This window comes from Strigops habroptila, chromosome 4 (genome assembly GCF_004027225.2).
Source record: "Strigops habroptila isolate Jane chromosome 4, bStrHab1.2.pri, whole genome shotgun sequence".
NCBI classification, from domain to species: Eukaryota; Metazoa; Chordata; class Aves; order Psittaciformes; family Psittacidae; genus Strigops; species Strigops habroptila.
Window position 1 is genome coordinate 72,829,761 of NC_046358.1, and position 15,589 is coordinate 72,845,349.

General features: G+C 38.8%; 1 protein-coding gene across 4 annotated transcripts; it reads right to left on the reverse strand.

The window, feature by feature from the left end:
• Window positions 1-916: 916 nt before the first annotated feature.
• On the reverse strand, window positions 917-15,082 carry METTL22 (methyltransferase like 22). 4 transcript variants are annotated; one of them, XM_030481246.1, is made up of 12 exons: window positions 14,763-15,082; window positions 14,108-14,300; window positions 13,320-13,663; window positions 10,406-10,756; window positions 9,982-10,022; window positions 9,752-9,896; window positions 9,211-9,282; window positions 8,614-8,667; window positions 7,344-7,424; window positions 5,701-5,803; window positions 4,734-4,902; window positions 917-3,211 (listed from the first exon to the last, which is right to left on the reverse strand). In XM_030481246.1, the coding sequence occupies exons 3-12, from the start codon at window positions 13,444-13,446 to the stop codon at window positions 3,176-3,178; spliced, it is 1,179 nt and encodes a 392-aa protein (XP_030337106.1). In that variant the 5' UTR covers window positions 13,447-13,663; window positions 14,108-14,300; window positions 14,763-15,082; the 3' UTR covers window positions 917-3,175. The 4 variants fall into 4 exon arrangements, with proteins under 4 accessions (XP_030337106.1, XP_030337108.1, XP_030337105.1 ...); XM_030481248.1 differs by having other exon boundaries at window positions 15,035-15,080; XM_030481245.1 differs by having other exon boundaries at window positions 14,108-15,082.
• Window positions 15,083-15,589: the final 507 nt, after the last annotated feature.

Below are 15,589 nucleotides of genomic sequence, written 5' to 3' on the forward strand. Positions count from 1 at the left end.
CAAAATGACACACAAGTTCATTTTTGTGAAGAGAAGTTCACATCAAAGCAGCCCTTCAAGTTTCACATCAACAAAGATTAAAAAGAAATGTAATCAGCTTGCGATGCTTATTCCAATGTCACATAAAAGTTCAAGTTCTTCCCTTGAACAGTGTCTTCAGCTATGTCATTAGTGTTCCTCTTAAGAGCAGAGAAAAGCAGGACAGGGATGCCTGCCATCTTCACCATACATGTAGGGATTGAGAAAGGACGTGCTATTTCACCACACACCAGTGACAAAGGTGAAAATCAGTAGTTTCAAACAAGATTCCTCCTGGAAGATCATATGTCCATCCATTACCACACTTCCCAAGAAAACGGCGACACTCCTCCCCTTCATCAGAAATAAATGCACTGCAAGAGTTCCACAGGTTCCCCTCCACCTCCTCTGTTCCTCACTCTCCACGACAATCCATCTGGCTGACCAACCAGACTATGCCAACTACATCCAGAAACACTCCCAAGTGTAGAATGACTTAATTTAGCAGAGGTGAAAATCAGTTTTCCAAATGAAATCCTCCCAACCTCAGCTCCACAGCAGAGTAATAACATTAATAAATTTTAGATAAAGCACCTACCTTCTCTTCCTTCCCCTACATAGAAATAAAGGGTTTGCAGGAATGGGCAATACTGATTCCCCCTTTCTCCCTACTAGCTATGAGGTGACCAAAGAGACCTATATGAACCCGCCTGCAGAGTTCTTAAGGGTTTTTTCAATGAAATACACAAACTCTTTCCCAGTAGCTCACAAGTCCAAGATCATCTAAACTGATGTTGAATCACTTGACTTCTCTGTATGCTCTTGGTAGTCCTGTCTTGTACCTGGTTTTTCAGCTGTTACACTTTTTCAAATTTAGATACATCACCACAAGAGCATACTATGTTTTAATCCATGCTTTATTTGGAAAAAATCCTTCTTGATTACATAAACACAGATAATGTGCTCGAGGCATTATCATTTTAGGCACTAACTTGATTTCCAATCATTATCTGTATGCTCAAGACTAAACAATTCCCCGCCTGTACATCTTAATCAACAATGAACTGCTAAAGGTGTAAATTCACATGATGATTTCTGAAAACAACTGTCATGTACGGCATGTTTAAAGTATGATTAAAGTCAAAATTAAGAAGGTCATATCCATACTTCATATCCTTACGCAGTAGTGGACAATTCTCTGGCAAGACAGGCTACATTATCTCTCATTAACACCACAATGCTAACGCATTGTGAGATTCTTGTGGTTCTTGAGTTCTTAGAACTGTTGCCTACTTTCAGCTATTGCTTATCATCAGTGAAAAGGGTCATATCCAAATTTGTGATTTGGCGTCAGTCACTGAATCCTCAAAGCTGTTGTTTCCCCTCAACTTTCAACCAAAGAACTTTTAATCCCCTCAACTTTTAATCAAAGAAAGATTAACTTTGTTCCTTTAGGAGGAAATTCTACTTCAACTTGCTCCCCAAGCAGCCACAATGTTTACTCAACTGAAGATAGAAGTATGAAAATATTTTTCAGACGTTAATGTAAGTCAGCTCTCGTAAAATGGCTGAATTCCATGCTTAAAAGATCTACAGTATCCCTTTAACTGGATCAGTTTCTGTTCACAAATTCCAAAGACTTTCAGAAGTCCTGCACAAGTAAAAATCTTCCCTAACTGCACACACTATTTCACATCAGTTCAAATTAGTTTCTTGCTACAGCCTTCAAAAAATTACTACTTAAATAGCAGCTACATTCAAAACCAGTTGTTTTCAGTTAACCTACCAAAGTCAGTAACATCACAAACCAAACAATAGTTTGGGATTCTCTGGATTAAAATATAGTTTTATATCTTCGAAGTTCAAATGAGGGTTCTGAGAGAAGTTCTGTCTATCTAGGTAGTTATCTGCTAAGATAAGGTAATTTTTACTTTGACTATACTCAACACGAAAAGGCCATCATCACCTAATAACCTTTCATCTCATCAAAGAACATGAAGAAAGTATGTCTTCACAGATATAAGCAGTTTATGAAATAACTCACCTAAACCAATGGAACTAAACCAAATGTAAAACAGATTTTCAAGAAGTATACCAGATGCTTCTAACGCAATGTGTGCATTAGAAATCACAAGTCACGAGCCGGAACAGCTTCATCACCGATACTCGCATAACGTTAAAGAATCCAGCAGCTCGCACAAGAGCTTCCGTGACAGTGTACATATGGCAAGTGATACAAACATAACAGTACACACAAGATTTATTAAAAGTACAAGCAGATTTTGGTTTTATTAATAACACAGGAGAGATGTGACCAATATGTTGTACTTTAATCCAAAAGCTAAGGTACTGAAGGCCCCATTCACATGGGCAAGATATCGCTGGTCGCCTCCTTCTCCCCAGCCTCACACATTTACATTGAAGGTAGGATTCCAAACATGTAAAGAGTGTTAGCGTATCTCTCCACAATGTACCTTCCCACCCTTATCCTGGGTGGGAATAGCTTAAAGTTCCAGCAGGACAATGTACCTCCAAGACCTCTGTGGAGTATTTTTAGAGGCTCAAACAAAATGCATCTTGTGTCCTTTCAGTTCAGAGAGTAGCCCTGAACTAGAATGATTTAGACAGGACAAACTGAAAATTAAGGACTAAGTTTCATAAAGAGATTGCTTAAAGAAAAGTCCATGAAAGACAAACAGGTCTTGCCCAGACCACTGTTTCACAAATCTCCATAAATACAAAACAATGTGGAACCTGGAAGAGACCAACAGCAGTGTCCATGTTCAGAAAACTAAAAAGGAAAATGCACAACATCTGCAAATCAGCCACATGGAAAAGGTCAAGTGCCCCTTTCTGACAATCTAAAGCTTATGTCATCGATCCCAAAGAGCAAGTCACTGTGTCACTGCCACTGTTTGGCATCCAGCACGTACTTTGAAGATCAACACCAGTTTTATAGAAGAAATGTCAAAGAAACCATATTCTAAGTGCCAAAACCCGAACTTACTGAAGTAAAGCAAATCTGTGCAACAACACTTTCTGAGAGCACAGTCCCACCAGGAAAATGCTTTTCTTGGGATGAAAATCCTTTTTTAATAAAACATCAAAAAAACCCCTTTATCCTTAGATAAAGATCTTCCATTTTCTCATGTCCCTGTCATGTTAGCTGTTCAGCAATGATCTTCCACAATTCCTGTAGGAATGGAAAAAAATACATACAGGTATTTTCTCAGGTCAGTAGATTCAACACGCCCACTTGAAGACAAGTTTTAAGACACACCTTCCATCTGTAGATAATATCCATCTGTGGATGGATATTAAATCCATGTGTATTATTCTAGAACAATCACCAAATTATCTTTGAGACAGAGCATCAGAATTGATTTCTTCACTCCTGTAGCATGATTTTTTAGAATAAAAGATTAGTATCAAATTAAAATAATTTGTTTTAAAATAATTTCATTGGTCTGCATGACCTTCTGCAGTATTCTGACTGATTATCTTGCTCTTTTGCTTAGCCTGTGTTGACAAACGCTTTCAATAATGCTAGTAGAAATACAACTGAAAAAATACTCAATTTACTGAAGAATCAAGGTCTCATAAATGCATGTCTTATGTGCACATCCCCCCCTTCTCAATCTATTGGACAACAAAGATGAAAAACAGACCACTTGAATAAATTAAGTAGAATAAATTACTATACACTCTGCTATACAAATCATTAATCAGACTATCACATGCTCTCCACCATGACATCTTGAATTGTGGCAATATGCTTCATGCTAAATAACAAACTTAGGCATTTTAAATATGCATATATTTCAAAGACCAGTAGCCTCCTGCAAAAAGGCTAGGGAATGAGTTTACACATTTAGGTGTAATCCAGGTTACATTTATATACTTGTAAAACTTGCTTTTAAGTTTTGCATGCATGTTTTTTGCCTGAAGGTATCAGCATTAAGTAAAATAAATCTATCTCATGAAGTAACTATGGCCCCCATAATCTTACTACATATATAGACTGCAGAAGACAGACCAACAGTATATTGACTACAGGAACATCATTTCTTGGTAAGAGATTTGCAATCCAGTAAAAGACTTGCAAATTCTTTAAGCAGATCTGTTAGATTGTATTGTTCTAGAAACTAGCACGCTATAGCTACCTTGCCCATAACATTCCTAAGAGCAGACAATTGGAAAAAAAATAAAGAGAACCCTATGTGCTTGGGAGGTAATTAGATAACTACAAATATTGCATCTGTCATGTTTCTGAATAACAGAAGCTGACAGCTCATCAACTTCACAGATACTAGAACATTATTTCCTGAACTCTGAACTGGAAAAGGAATTACTAAAACTACGAAATGAAAGCTCTTCTACAAGCAAAGAAATGAGAAGAGATATTGGTCCTATTTTCTAGTCAATGGCAAAATCGTATTTTACAAAGTATTGGAGACTGTTTCTTAACCTGTGAGGAAATGAGTGCAATCTAAGTCACTGTGCTACTGGTGATAGAAAAGCATGTGTTATGTCAATCCAGTATAATTATGTAAGCACAAACCAGAATAATTTTAAAACAACAAAAAGCTAAATGGAAATAAATGGAAAGGTAATACTTATTCACCTGTTCTTACTTCATGTTAAGTAAATACCTGAAAACTAACTTGAGATGATTAGCCCAATACATTACATTTGTTTTAAGGAATGTCACTTACCAACTGCTCCATTCGTTCATAAACAAGAAACTGGCAGAAATCAAGCTTAATGGGCTCCACAACATATTTAATTTTTCTATCTTGGAGGCTCTCCAAATCATTTAGAGTATTTCTAAAATGACTGTAGGCTTCACATGTAACATCCATATGTCTTAAAGTGAAGTTCAGCCTGGCAAGAGAATATTTGATTTAAGATGTCTCTCCTATACTGGCATCTTAAGTAGCTATGTAACTTCAACTAATGGAAAATGTGTGTCTTCTCTGTGTAATTAGCTAATGTTGATAGCCAAAAAAAGTAACTCTGCTGCTATTCCTGAAAAGCAGGCAAGACTCAGGTTAGCATCAATATGCAGTAACTCTTGGATGAATTTTTCCATTGATTTTAAGGCACATTGCCACAAGAGAATCATTACCTTGGCTTTCTGGACAAACACTTGGCAACAAATCTTATGAATAGCTATTGCTTACTTATCTCCAGAGATTTAAGCAAGCCTTTTTAAATGTTAGTTTATGAATGGACTGCAAGACATGACTACTTAAAAACATTCAACAATTCCTTGAGAGAAAACATAAGAGAAAATGTTATAAAGGTACTCAAGCTGGGAAACATACACACTAATTCTAAGCCCCTTCTTTCCACTCTGTGACCTCAAAACCAGCAAATGTTGTCAGGCATTATAGAAGCACCAGTCATGCCACCCATTTATCCTTATTTGCACAGAGGTTGTCACATGCAAGACAAAGGTGGGCAACAATAGCTGAACTCTTGTGGAAGTCAAATTCTGAACTGCTAAAAATTAAGCATGTATAAAAACAAATACCTGTCCTGAGCATATACTGCTGCCTGTAGTCAACTAATACAATGACAATCAGGAGCTGACCTTCAATCAATCAGATGTTTCTCCCAAATAAAGAAAGCACATAAAGTTTTCAGTGCTTTTTATTTTAAGTTCTCCATGATACTTACCTCTTTTCTAATGCTAGGTAAACTGTGCAAGAATTTCTCAAGTTGTGTGTGATTCTATACAGCGTTCTGAACAAGGCATCTGTCAGGTCATCATCATAGAACACTGCAAAAAAAGATTAAGAGCATTAAATATGTATGTTTAAGTGTATTATTTACTTAAGTCTCAGGTATGAAACAACAACAAGCCTGTCGTGGCTTAAGCCCAGCCGGTAACTCAGAACCATGCAGCCATTCACTCACTCTCCTCGTTCTTCCTCCCCTGCTCCTGGAGGGATGGGGAGGAGAATCGAAAGAATGTAGCTCCCACGGCTTGAGATAAGAGCAGTCCAGTAACTAAGGTATAATACAAAACCACTACTGCTACCACCAATGATAATAATGATAAGGGAAATAACAAGGGGAGAGAATACAATTGCTCACCACCCATCGACTGATACCCAGCCTGACCCCAGCAGTGATCTGGGCCTTCTGGGTAACTCTCCCCAATTTCTATACTGGGCACGACGTGCTGTGGTATGGAATACCCCTTTGGCCAGCTCGGGTCAGGTGTCCTGTCTCTGCTTCCTCCCAGCTTCCCGTGCCCCTCCTCACTGGCAGAGCATGAGATTAAAGTCCTTGATCGGAGTAAGCATTACTTAACAACTAAAAACATCAGCGTTATCAGTGTTGTTCCCAGGCTGAAGTCAAAAACACAGCACTGCACCAGCTACTGAAAAGGAGAAAAATGACTGCTACAGCTGAACCCAGAACAAAGCCTTAGTTTGATTATTCTAATGAAACAAGTCACTATTTTTACTAAATCCAAAAGCGCATGTTTAATGGCAACAACTGATCTTCTAATAGTATCCGCTGCTACTACTTATGTCAGGCTTTCTTTAAGATTTCTCTCATTATCAGTGGGAATCACTTTTGTCAGACAGCTTACTATAACAAGATTTCTCTGAGCCTGGAAACATCTTATTGCAAAAAAAGATGGGATATCACAATGTATAGGGCCTCATTTCTTACAACAAAGGCAATAACTAATATAGCATTATAACCTTATCTCCTTGGAAAGCAGTCTTGCAACACCTTTCAATATCATAACTAAAACCAGTGCTCCGTTATTTATATACCACAACAACAATGGTTTTCCTATAGAGATAAGCTAGCCTGCCATTTTTCCGTCTCTAACTTCAGCAATAAAAAGAGCAGAAAAAAAAGAAGACAGAGATATCCAAAGGCACAGAATATATGGGCAAGTGCAGCATTTGAAACTGGTTTTCACATTACAGATCATATTAGTCTAACCACCTATTTATCAGAGGCTATCTGATGCAAGACAAAGGTAGGATGACAAAACTCTTCATCACTTATTTGTGCTCATGTTCTTTGAATAATTTATTTTGTCACAAATAATTACCATACCCAAGGAAAAAAGAGCTAATAGTTTTCAGCATCTGTTCTCCTATTTCTAATTCAGAATGTAAATACAACTGTTAAAGAAAAATAAATAAATACAGGCAGGAACACTTAAGGCAACTCTTTGACAAATTAGGTAAGGATCTGACCTATCGGATTTAAAAGCAAACTGGGTGTGTTTAAGTTACTACTCATAATGTTCAAGTGTTTGACTTAAAAGCTTACTGTTTATATTATCCTACCATCAGCTGCTATTATCACAGTACAGTGGTCATGTAAATCAGCAATCTCTTCTTCAGACCAGCTGTAAGGAGCTTCAGGATCTGTAACAAAGAATATGGCTTTGGTGTACATGATTAAACATCTCAAATGATTGACAGCTGGAAAAATGAAACTTCTTAACTCCTGTGATCATCTGCTGCTCCATGAATGGAGCATGCCACTGAAGGTAAGTCAAACCCTCCTTCTATTCACTCTCTGAAATTCGCTGAAGTCCTTTGCTTTCTCTGCAAGGCTGACTGGCAAGAGTGCATATTCTTTTACATTAGAATTTACAACCAATTACTACCCTGTAGTAATCACAGATTTAACTAGATTAAAATAAATACTCCTTGAAATAAAAGAACAAATGCATCTGTATAAGTTTTGACTAAGCTTCCTACTTCATCATGCTTTTTAAAATTTAGACTTTGTAAAATATAGACACTTTCTCTGAAAGTCTAAAAAAAAAAGCCTTTTCAACTGGCAGTATCAAGTATTTTCATTAACCAGAATTTTTTGAGGTCCAAGAGAGGCTTTTGAATGTCTAAAGGATGTTTCCACTTGCTTAAATAGTTGTTCTATTTTTTAGAAGCATTACATCAAATCCAACTGATGATATAAAAATCTATAAAGTAGGCTTCATGTAACTAGTGCTACAATTTTGTGTTGACCTTGTAATCACTAGAAAGACAGTTTTAATAATCTGATTTATTATCATTAATTGCACTTTAAATTTTACTTGTCAGTTGCCTTTATTCTGGTAAAACCAGCAGAATACATTCCCTTGGCAAATATTTTAAATATAACACATTCACCACTTCATTTGAATAAATACTCATACATCTTCAAGTCATACTCTCCCTGCCACCTTTTACAGTTCTGTATTCATGCAGTAATACGCCACGAAATACCATGACGTGAAAATCTGGATTACAGTAACTCAAGTCCATGTCATCATGCCTGGATTCCATTATCACCATAATAAAACAGACACCTTGTTTGCACCTTTGGATTTTGACCTAGTAGAGGTCAGCCATCACTTGTCTATTCTCAATCTACCAGTAAACCCTTCCTTACTTATTCGCATGGCAATGATGCACCCAAAGACAACTGTGTACTTTCAACTACTTTTCCAGAGGCATATGTGCTGGAAGACTTCACAAATGGAATAATCTTTTCTTGACAGCTCTAAAGGAAGAACAAAAACAAAACCCAAACCCCTATCTGAAAGGACCCATTATAGCCACCTACCAGTGCAGAATTCATCTTTCAGCCAGTCCAGTTCTTTCACTTTAACTTCCCCTCCTGTGGATGAAAAAGAAAGATCACATCAGGCACAAATGCCCTTCAGACAGTACCGAGGCAAAAGTAAAGAGTCAAAACCTCTACTGAAACAAGAGATAAAGATTTATTTTGAGACAAGTAAAGTTGAACACCAATCATTGAACACCATCAGTGGGTACAAAACCAGTTACCCACTCACAAGAGAACAGGATGAACTTAAGGGTCAGAAAGACAACCTATGTTCTCTTTTACACGTCTCATCTGCAAAATACTTCTCCTTTCTAGAGCTCTACTTCTGTTATTCACACTCTGTTTATGTGACCCTTGACCCCTGGATATCCATGATCCTCCCAAGTACCTCAGTGAAACTCAGGCAATGACTGTGTAGGAACTGCAGCTGGGCTTCAGTAATGACCAGAGAAAGAGTATGTGTTTTGCTTTTCTCAAAAGGAAGCTGTCCCATTATGGACTACATCTTCCTTTTTAAGTGAGTCACTGCGCTGTTTAATCCCAAAGTAGTTCATGTATAGGCAACTGCACAAGCACTGACTGTATAGCACTTACTTCCTGGCTCCATCAGGTGTTTGTTTAATGTAACATTTTGCTCGCACATGGCCAGAAGATCTTCACCAACGTCTGGAAAAAAGTGATAATATTTAAAGAAAGAATATTTTGCATGGGCTGTGCATGCCTCTGACCCCTCAGACTAATATTTTCTAAGTTTCTCTCAAGCTGACTAGATCAAGGAAAATTCAGAGCAACTCTATCCACTGATCATTGCTTCAGTAGTATCCTTCTTGCTTTTGGCTTTCAGTACTAACTCTGAGCCACTCTTGAAGAAAGAATTTAGATCCCTGTGCTGCCTATTTTAACCTAGGCACACTATCTTGAGTTCACAGCAATGTATCTTGCTTTTACACTCTTGCACCTAATAGTGCGTTTTCAACCTGTTGGGAAAGTTCTTGTTATTTTTCAGTATCAACACAACTTTATATACATTAATAAAAAAATGTTAACTAAAACGGAACAGATGAGGATGAGAATGCCAGGATGAAAGCACTGCTTCATGAATTTTCACAAAAATACTTAACTGAAGCTGCCTTACCTGTGCAATAAACTCTCTTGGCAACTGTTCCCATAATAATGCTTGTAATTCCAGTGCCACCTCCAAGCTCTAGGACTGAGCAACACCTGAACGTGTCCCGTTTAAACAGAATGTAATCAGCAAGAAGAAAGGCTGCACGCCAGACCTGTGGATAAGAGAAGCAGTGAAAACTGAGTAAATTGTGAAGCAAAATCCATGAACAGCAAGATACTACAGGGCGGGATACATACTTGTTTACCAACATCTTCTAAGGGGGTTGCCATAGTATGTTCTGAGAAAATGAAAGTAGAGCAGAAATAATTACCTTAAAATCTTGTACAAATCAAGTTCCATAGCAGCAAATTTGAAAATCAAGTCGTGCTTCCCTTTCAAACATAGAACTATACACTCTTCATTCTATATAATAATGCTAGACAATGCCCAAACCCCCACTCTAACTAAGCAGCACCAGCTTTCCCATGGAACACTATTGCTCAAATCACTTCTGGACAAAAATGGTAAATTTTAAAAATATTTACAATATCACAGTATTATGTTTGTTTTATTATCTCCTTTCATTTCACACCTGCTGTTCCATTTCTAAAGAAAACCTATTTTTCTTTTGTTTTATACAACATATTTATTCCACTTCTCCTTGACTGTAAGCCTATTTACCTATTTTAACAACATCACTGCTAGTGCATTCTTCTTCATCTTCAAAAGCATCTTCTTTCCCTTTCATCAGAATGACAGGATACACTCTATCCCTCAAAAGATCCTCTGCTTCTAAATCAGAGGCACTTTGAGGTCTTCTGACCACTTCCAAGTCTCCGTCCTCATCTAGCAGAGCTTCTACTCCTTCATTATTTAGCAATTCTCTTTCCTTTTTTAGATTATTCCTGTCCTTGTCACACAGTTCATCTCCACTTTGGTACTGGAGTTCTCTTTCTGTTGTAGCTTCTCTCACACGTTTCTCAGATGATGAATCTTCTGTGTTCCAAAGGAGTTTGAAATATGACAGGAATACTGTAAGAACACAAGAGGGAGAAAAAAAGTTAAACACCAGGTAAGAATAGAGTCTGTGCAACTTCCACGTGCATTAAATTTCAGTTGCCTTTCACGCAGTAAAAATCTAGAATATAAAAAATTATACAGATAATTTGAAATAAAGTTTACTTTGCTATGAAGAGATATTTCAGTTATTAAGTTCTGACAGTAGAAATAGTGAAGCACTTTCACAGTCTACTGGCTGACTTAGCATCCACACAGTCACAATGCACACTTTCATCTGATGAAATAACACGTATTTTAACAATTGGCAGAAGGGATGGTTTCTTCTATCCTCCAATAGATTTTCTTTTGAGACAAGTTCAAACTAAGTTGAAAGTAGAATTAACACAAGTTGGAGTTTTTCTTTTGGTTCAGTTGTAATTCCTATCCTATAAGAAACACACATGTTCCAGTAAAAAAAGTAAAATTTTTTTTTTTTTTTACTGTTTTAAGTCTTTAGGATTTCAAGCAACTTCAAGCCTTGAAATCAGCTTATTAGGAGTATGAGGGAGCAGAAACAAGATTACAGGAGATAGCTTGCCAAAGCCAGACATGTTGACACTTTTTTGGTGGGGAGTCTTGAAACTTAATCTTTGAGATTAAAGGAATGAGGCCACTGTTGTCAATAAACCAATTCACTACAAACCTTTTGCAACCATTATCCAGTGACATCGGCATCTACTAAAACTTTTAAGTTATCCACAATGGATCTTGCAATTTTAGATATAGGAATCTGTATTCTCTGAATACAACAGATGAGGAAGACATTTGTCCTACCATCTCCAGTTGCTCTCAGCTCTACAGCAGTGCTTATGCACTATGCTTACACAATGTGCTTGACTAAATGGGCCAGCCATGGAACACAGAATCACGGAATTTGATTCAACTCTGGTATAAAATCAGTGTTTGTAGGCATCTTAGGCTGGGTACTATTATTCTGAAATCACACACAATGTGTTGAGACTTGAGAAAAAGATGACGAAGAATATGACTAGTGAAAAAGGTCAATATCAGCAAGATTCTAAGAAGAATGTCTTAGAATTACATTCATTCACATCAAAAGGGAAGAGATAAAGTGATTGCCAACATTGCTTTCAATAATTTCACAATTTATGGAGTTCTATTTCAGTTTCTTTACAAAGCAAGATATTCAAAGTTGGTCTACTATAAACAAAGAGTTGTTCTTCTCTAGAGGCCACTGTCAGCCAGATCTAATAAAATCTTCATTGCTTATCCTAGCACAAGAAATTTTTTAAGGCATCTACTGTTTGCATGACAACAAGATTAAACCAACTTTTATTTAACAAATTAGAGGATGCCATCAATGAATGAAATGCTTTTCTTTTCCAAGTCCATTCTGATCCTCTGCATGTACTACGGTATTTCAAAAAGTTTAAGTAAAACTGACCCAAAGCAGCAGTGCCTAAATCCCCACAAGGTTCCCTAAAACCCAGCAAAGTGACAGAAGTAGATTGTCATCATAAGTGTTAAGAGTAAAAGCTGTCATACCACAATCGAATTCTTGTCTTAATAAATAAAGGAATTTCCCAGACCATTTCATTCATTTCATTCTGTTGAAAGGTTCTTGCATCAAGGAAAATCACAGCAAACAAATGTCAAACAGCATGAAGCCATGCCACAGCATTCATTACCTGGTTTTGACCTGATCAGGGTCAGAATTATTATCCACTTGTCGAGCCTTACTTTTATCATTTTTTACATTGTCATATACTAGAACAGCTGCAAAAGTTATTATTTTTATGTCACAGTTGGGTTTGAAAAACCAATTAACACTTCTGTCACAGCAGGAGCAGTGCTTTTCTACAGAACATTTTACCGGCAGCTTCAAGGTTAGCTTTCTTGACAACTCTATAGAAACCTACAAGCAGGCAATCAGTCAGACGCATTTCAGTTCCGCTACAGCCTTGACTCTTCACATTATTGTCAGTTAAAACCTTTGCTATTCTGAGCTTTCCTGTTGCTTTTTTTTTTAAAAACAAAAAAACAAAATGAAACCCAAACAAATCTGTTAGGCTCCTCTGGAATAGTTTGTAAATCATCACATAAAGATTTTATTAAAATTCACAAATTAAGTTCGAAATAAAAATAATCAGGAATTAAGTTATGCTATTTAAAACGTGACTTCTCACCTTTTATTTGTACACAAGAAACATGCCAACTTTTTAACATAACTCCCACAGTGCTATATTGAGATTATAGCTAAATGAACAAACAAGTAAATAAAATTAAACCTGCAAGCAAGTTAGTTTGGTTACTTCTTCTCAGAAAGTAATTTAGAATTCCCTTTTTCAAGATGGGTTGTCTACAAATTCTACATTAATAGTTTTCATTTCTGTAGTTACTTTCATGAGGAGAACCCAGCTAGCCCTCTCCCTAAAGACTGAGTAGGAAGTGATTCTGCTTCTAACTGGAATAAAACATGTAATGATTAATATCAACTATTCAAAGGAGAATTCAGACATTACAAGGATATGAATAGACTTAAAATACAGCGCCATTAAGTCTAAACATACATTACCTGGTTGTCCCACTGCATTCAATCGTACCATGAGATGTCTTTTATTTGGACAGTGTAAGTGAACATCAGAAAGTACAGTGTCACTTTTAAATGTGGGGCTATCCATCTCCTCTGTTACATCTAGCATGATGTGCTGCTGAGAGGAACATCTACAGTACCCAAAGTCCCCTATGAAGTGGTGACACAAAGTGATTCAATACTCTTCTGTTAGCAGGCATCAAGTAACAGTTTTGCTCAGCAAGATAATCTCATGACAGTTTCTGAGAAGACCTCAGGGAAGATGTCATCATGCAAGCTCCACCGTGCTCCAATAAGACAGCAAGTTGGGCATCAGGATATTCGACCTAAAACCAAACACAGCTTTTAGTAACATCCTGACGCTAAATACTGCTCCAGCAATATTTTAGAAGATAAAAATCAGATTACACTGTCCAATAAAGTTGCAATGCTCCAATGCTTTCTATTACAATGGTCCAAAGGATCACCAAACACCTAATTGCTAGTAATTCCATGGCAGACACTGCCTATTTTAGGAAGAGCTACTAATTAGCTTATCTTAAAAACAACTTCCCTGAAAAAAACAGATGTTATCATGAATGCACAGACTTACAGTGCTAAGTCAAAGGTCAAAGGAACATAAGACCTGCATGCCCAAATTCACCATTTTAAGGGATCTTATCCTTCATAGAAGTCTCCAAATTTTCCCAGAAACAGACACAAGTAGCAAACACATTACCATAGGTCCCTCAAGGACCATTACATTATCATAGGTCCCTCAAGAAACTAACCTGCGGTGAAAGGAGTATCTGTCTTTTCCTGGAGAAAATTCAGCTCATTTTATATGCCTCCACTAATTAGGCACTTAATGTCTCCTGTCTTTGACGCTCTTTATTCTTCCAGAAAATAAGAAATCATCCTCATTACCCAATGTTCAAGGCTGAATTGTCTCTCTCTCCTCAGGCACAAACAAATGAATTACCTCTTATGAACAAAAGAATAAAGAGGACATTTATTTCCTTATGCTCTACAAAACCTGACATTTTGTGAAGGGTATGTTAAACGCTGATTAATCATTGATCTGAAAACAGAATTTGTCTTTAAAAACTGAGATTAAAAGCTCAGGTCACACACAGAAATCATTAAGCATTATATGAATGATTTAGTTAAAGTCATCCAGGTCTCACCAGCTATGAGCACCCCTAATACTCCTTATGTAAAAACCACTGATGCCATGTCCTATGTTGGCATTAACATCTTGGAAGATTAAGCTAATTTCCTATTATCTGCTTGTGCTTGCACAAGATCATACAGGCTTAAACAGGCATATATAGGCTTAGAATGCTTCAAGTTACACAGACTGCCTCCATAACTTTAGTTAGGAAGTTCTACTAACTCTTGTAACACCTAACCCAGCCCCCAAACGTGCGCTTTGCCCGCGGAAACCTGTGCACAAGACACATCCGAGCTTGATGCAGAGCAACGAGGCAGCGTTCCCACCACCCGCCGTGCCGTGCCGCCCCGGCAAGGGCTCCGGAGGAAGCGGCCGCCCCGCTCCTGCTCCCCGGGGCGGCCGGCCGCAACCTCTGGCCCCTCCGGGCCGTGCCGCGGGGCAAGGAGCGGCGCCCGCGGGAGGGGGCCGGCTGCGGAGCGCGGAGCGAGCGGTTCCCTCAGCCGGCCCCGCGGGGAGACCCCGCCGCTCCCGCCCGCGGCCGCACCTGCCGCCACGGGCCGCCTCCCGCCGCCATAGCGGACGCGACGACTCCTTCCGGCGCGCGGCTGACGCGAGGCCCGGCGGAGGGAGGGGCGGCCGGCGCGGCCCGTGGGCTCGGCAGCCGGGGCCGGGCTCCGTCCTGCGCCGCCGGGCTCCGTCCTGCGCCGCCGGGCTCCGTCCTGTGCTGCCGGGGTGGGGCATCTCCCGCGGAAGCCTCCGCAGGGCCCGGGCCGAACGGCTGCGGCTAGTGCATGCCCTGCACTGCGATGAGCCGCCGCTCGGCTGCCCGTTCCCCAGCAGCCGTCCCCCGGGCTCTCTTGCATGTAGGAGTCACCCAGCACTAACCCCTAGGTAACAGCCACCTCGGGAGTCGGTAAAAGGGGACAGCAGCAGCCAAGTTTAGAGTTGCCACTAAAGCCTTCACAGCAGTTACCTAGAGCTTGAACCCACGTTTCCTACCCGCGTTCTTTTATTACTTGGTTTCAGCGTTACTTATCCTCTCTTCGTTCATGTGTAATTCCATACCAAACGTCCAAACAGCTTCAAAACAAAAAATAGA